The sequence below is a fragment of the Solea senegalensis genome, linkage group LG12 (genome assembly GCF_019176455.1).
Source record: "Solea senegalensis isolate Sse05_10M linkage group LG12, IFAPA_SoseM_1, whole genome shotgun sequence".
Classification (NCBI taxonomy): Eukaryota; Metazoa; Chordata; class Actinopteri; order Pleuronectiformes; family Soleidae; genus Solea; species Solea senegalensis.
Window position 1 is genome coordinate 1,459,776 of NC_058032.1, and position 4,321 is coordinate 1,464,096.

At 42.1% G+C, this 4,321-nt stretch overlaps 1 protein-coding gene across 1 annotated transcript; it reads right to left on the minus strand.

Moving 5' to 3' along the window:
* Positions 1-438: 438 nt before the first annotated feature.
* On the minus strand, positions 439-3,551 carry nanos1 (nanos homolog 1). Its single transcript, XM_044041097.1, has one exon. It carries the CDS (start codon positions 2,785-2,787, stop codon positions 2,107-2,109), a length of 681 nt encoding a protein of 226 aa, XP_043897032.1. The 5' UTR covers positions 2,788-3,551; the 3' UTR covers positions 439-2,106.
* Between the last annotated feature and the right edge of the window lie 770 nt (positions 3,552-4,321).

Sequence of the window (4,321 nt, forward strand, 5' to 3'; positions counted from 1 at the left end):
AGGCAGCAGGCTGGGGAAAGGCCTGGGAGGGCCAGCTATTCAGTGCACCATAGTGCAAACACGGTCTGTTTGAATGGGTGAGGCAGGAGCCAAGACATTCTCGTGTGGGCAGAGCTCGAACAACTGTGGCACTGTGTTTGTCCTGCAGAGACACAATCTCTCAGATACAAGAGCAGAGTTTGCCCCCGAAGCAAAGGTTAAAGGGAGAGTTTTGCGTTACTGAACGTGGACTTGAAACACAAGCATTGACACAGACACAGAGTGTGTTTTCAGCAAAGCCACTGCTGTAAAGTGTGTTTTTACTTCACTGTGAGATTTCAGGAGTCCATCTGCAAATCACCAAATCCCCCAGCTGCACTGAAACTCGAGATGCTTACACAACGTTTTTGTGATTCACAGTTGAACAAACCCACAGACAAAACACCACATGGCTCCAAATATTTGATAAGTTTTTATTTCTCTAGTGAATTTATATGTTGTTATTCTGCACAGCAGCATATACAGGAAATTGTGGCAAAATATAAATAACAAAGTTCAACAGTGTTTTCCTTTTTTTTTCTTTTCTCTTATTCATTTAATCCAGAAGAAAAAAACTCTGTTAAAAGTGGCAAATTTCATCGGCCTTTTTCAATATCCACTCTGTCGCACACTCTCCAGAATGTAACATTAAACAACTAAACTTTAAAAAGTATGAGTGTAACCATTATTTACAGACAATCACCTTGTGGTGAGCAATGCTTATAGCTTCTTGGAAATTCACTTCCATCATGTTAAATGCGACAAAATGAAAATACAATTATGTTATACAAAGATCAAAAATACTATCAAAAACCCCTTATTATAAATGGCAGCACTATATCAATAAACTGCTGTTGACATTTTACATGTAAGTACAAAATCCTGTTGAGGTAGCGCCCTCTGAAGTCACTTGTAATGTTAAAATACTGAATAAACATCACTATATATACAATACAGCAAATCTCTCTTCTTTCTTCAATGCAATTGTATTCCTTTGGTAAACAAAACTGTCAGACATGTGCAGTCCTGCAAGTGACACTTTCAATCATACATTCACAACATTTTTGCATCTTTTTTTTTGGATACGAAAGAGCGGGATAATAAGTTTGTTTGTTTGTTTACTGACATTCATTTGTTCCGTTTCTCCCCGCACTCGGGGGGGGGATTTTATATTGTAGAGCAAGACCTGCCCACAGAGTGAATACATCAGGGCAAAAATAAAAGTATTCATAAAAATAAAACAAAAGACCTGACAGAGAAAACAAATCCAGTGTGTCACCCTTTCCATGGGAATGTAAACATAAAAGAATGTAGGCTATAGCATCTCTCATGTCTGACTGCTTGTAAAAAGTAAAAGAAAAAGAAAATTCCTCCTCATCACACAGGACTGGAAAAGAGGTTTGGCTTTGCAACAACTGATTCTAACGTTCCCCAGAGAATATGAGACCCAAACAGAGGCCACATTGTCTTTTCCTTTTTTTTTTCCCTCCCCTGCCTCATAGATTAGATGTCAACTCTTAAAGCAAGTTGGAAAATATGTTGTGGAGTTTTTCAGGGGCAGCTGGGATCAAAGAGTCCCTCCTCCCCTCCAGTCAGACACACATACAAGTTCTCTTTAATGACACATTCTTGAGCTTCTTTAATGGCAAAAAACGTAACTTTGGTTTTCTAAGACGAGAAAAAAGAAAACAAATTGTGGCGAGCTTAGCTCCCCATACAAAAATACTTGGTAGAAATATGACATTCATCCCTCCTTTTTTTGTTTGTTTTTTTTGCCCACGTCAGTGTGTTTCCCTACACGACCAAAATACTTCTCTTAATGTATGTATTCACACTCTGATTATAGGTGTATTTATATGCACACGCTCAAATGACTACAAGCTAGGAAGGAAAACAAAAATAAATCCAATGTATAAAGCATAAAATTATTCTATGTGGATAAATGAACTATAAAAATATAAAGAGATCTTAGAGAAATAAAGAGATAAAATCAATATGTTTGTGAAACTGGGAGAAAAGGCTAAATTAAAACAGTCATCTGGAATTTTTGTTCAGTGCAATTCAATTTAACTTTATAGTCTTGTCTGTTCAGAATATTTTCATCCTCTTACCCCCCACTGCCCTCCCCCCCTTTAATGGTCGCTGGGATGGCTGGTCCTTTGACAGTGGACAGTATTTTATCGTGTGGGCATTGTCCCCGTTGGCACTGCAGAGGGGACAGGTGTAAGCCCTCAGAATCGGACACACAACCCTGCCGTCCGGGGTCTTGAGGACGTGGGAGCCGTACACCTCCTCCGGCGCTCCGTTATTTCGGCAGAAGACGCAGATTTTCGGCTCCTGCTTGCTCCTGGACGCAGGTTTGCGCATCTTCCTCTCCACGCCGAACAGATCAAACCCGGCGAAGCTCCCACCAAAGCCCACCTCCCGCTCCGGCAGCTGGACACCGAGCTGGTTTTGGAAGGGGCTCAGTATCGCGAAACGCTCCTTCAGGTCCAGGATGGAGGCCGGCGGTGGGCTGCCGGACGGGCAGCAGCAGTCCAGGTGCCCGCTCTCCCCAACGCCGCCCGCGATTACGCACGGACACGCCGGGGAATCGTCCAAGCCCAGGGTCGCTTTCAGGGACTCGGTGATGGAGTTGGGGTTCTGGGGCATGCTGAGCTTGTTGTTCTTCGTCACCAACGTCGTCAGCCCGAGATAGTCGTTCCAGAAATTAAAAGTATAGTCGTAAGGGCTGCGCGCGTTCAAGTAGTTGTGGTTGAGAAAATCCATGGCCACTTGTGGTCGTTTCTGTCGCCGTGAGAAGCCGAAACCACCAGCGTAATCCGTAAAGTCTTTGTAGCCAGTCTTCAAGAATATGGTTCATGTGCAGCGATGTGGTCTCCTGTGTTCCTGTTATGTTTGAGCGTTCTGCAAAACAGCCTTTCTGGTTATAAGGAGCAGGAGGGCGGGGCGCGCTCCCTTCAAAAACCAAGTTTGTGATCAGGTTGAAAGCAGCAGACTCCCTTTCTCTTCAAACACACATTTAGTCCCATTTTCTCGAGGACATCACTCGTCTTTCTGGCGTTTATAGTTTTCATTAATGTTAAAAAAAAAGAAAAGAAAAAAGTTTGTGATAGTTTTGGCTGCGCTTTGCGCACAAAGCCCTCGCGCTGTAGTTAATGACATCATCAGCGCTGTAGCAGCAGTCAGTGAGATGACTGCTGTTTTTGTCCTTTGTCTCTCCTTCACTGCTCAAACATTAGCGTTGTTTTCGTCAATCAGTATCGTTTACGACGCGAATATCGTCAACAACCACACACCTTAACCCTTTGTGCGCCACGAGCAGATGAGGCCCCTTTGTTCCACGCCGTGTAACATGCAGCAGGCATCTCCCTCACTGTCCTGGGAGAAAGAATCCGTGCCGATGCATCGTATTATGTTCAAATTTAATCAATATGAGATAAATATGTGAAACAAAACCTCGCGTTTCAATGTTTCTTGGAAACGCTCCTACAGCAGAGATCCATGGCTCCATTTGCTGATTCTGATTATTTACAATAAAGTATGTTTCCCCAAAGGTTTACAACCCGAATGTGTGTGTATTATACCTGCGTTCATTGTCCAAAAGTGTTTTCTGTTTGTAGGCAAAACAATCTGCAGAAATGATGTCATTTACTCTGGAATCAAAGGGATTTTCACGGTCAGATGTGTACTGTTGTTTCATGTAAGTAAACAAACCACACAGTGACACCTCACTGTTACTTTATTTTTTCAGCCCTGGCATGAAAACATCATCAAATCAAGACAAAAACATCACCTCCATCTATCACAACATGGTGATGTAAACATACAGTGAAAAAAAAAAGAAGAAGAAATAGAAGCAGGGCAAGCTTTCAACAGGGGGCGCCATAGAGCAATTGCAGATCAGTTCATATCTGTCATCATCTGAATGAATGAGTAAGAGACGCAAACACAACCTGCAGAAATGCTGAAGGTGTAAGAATAACATGATGTTCCACACGTCACACAGTATAGTGAGTGAGAACACTGTAGTGTTATTTTCCACGTTAATAACCCTAATGTGAAGTGACATTCAAATAAATACATGCAGCATTTTGAATGCTGTTACATTTACAGAATTTATTTATAACGTTCCTAACTATCAGACACAAAGTAACAACTCCTGTATTTGTCACAAAACTGATGTCATTGTTGAGACTTTTATTTTATATCCACATGTTTCACACTCACCAGCCACTTCATTAACACCTGCTCCACTGCTTTGTAAATGCAAACACATGATCAGCCAATCACATCGCAGCAA

Coding starts and splice junctions, on each gene's coding strand:
- nanos1 (XM_044041097.1), bottom strand. CDS start 2,787: ATGGATTTTCTCAACCACAACTACTTGAACGCGCGCAGCCCTTACGAC.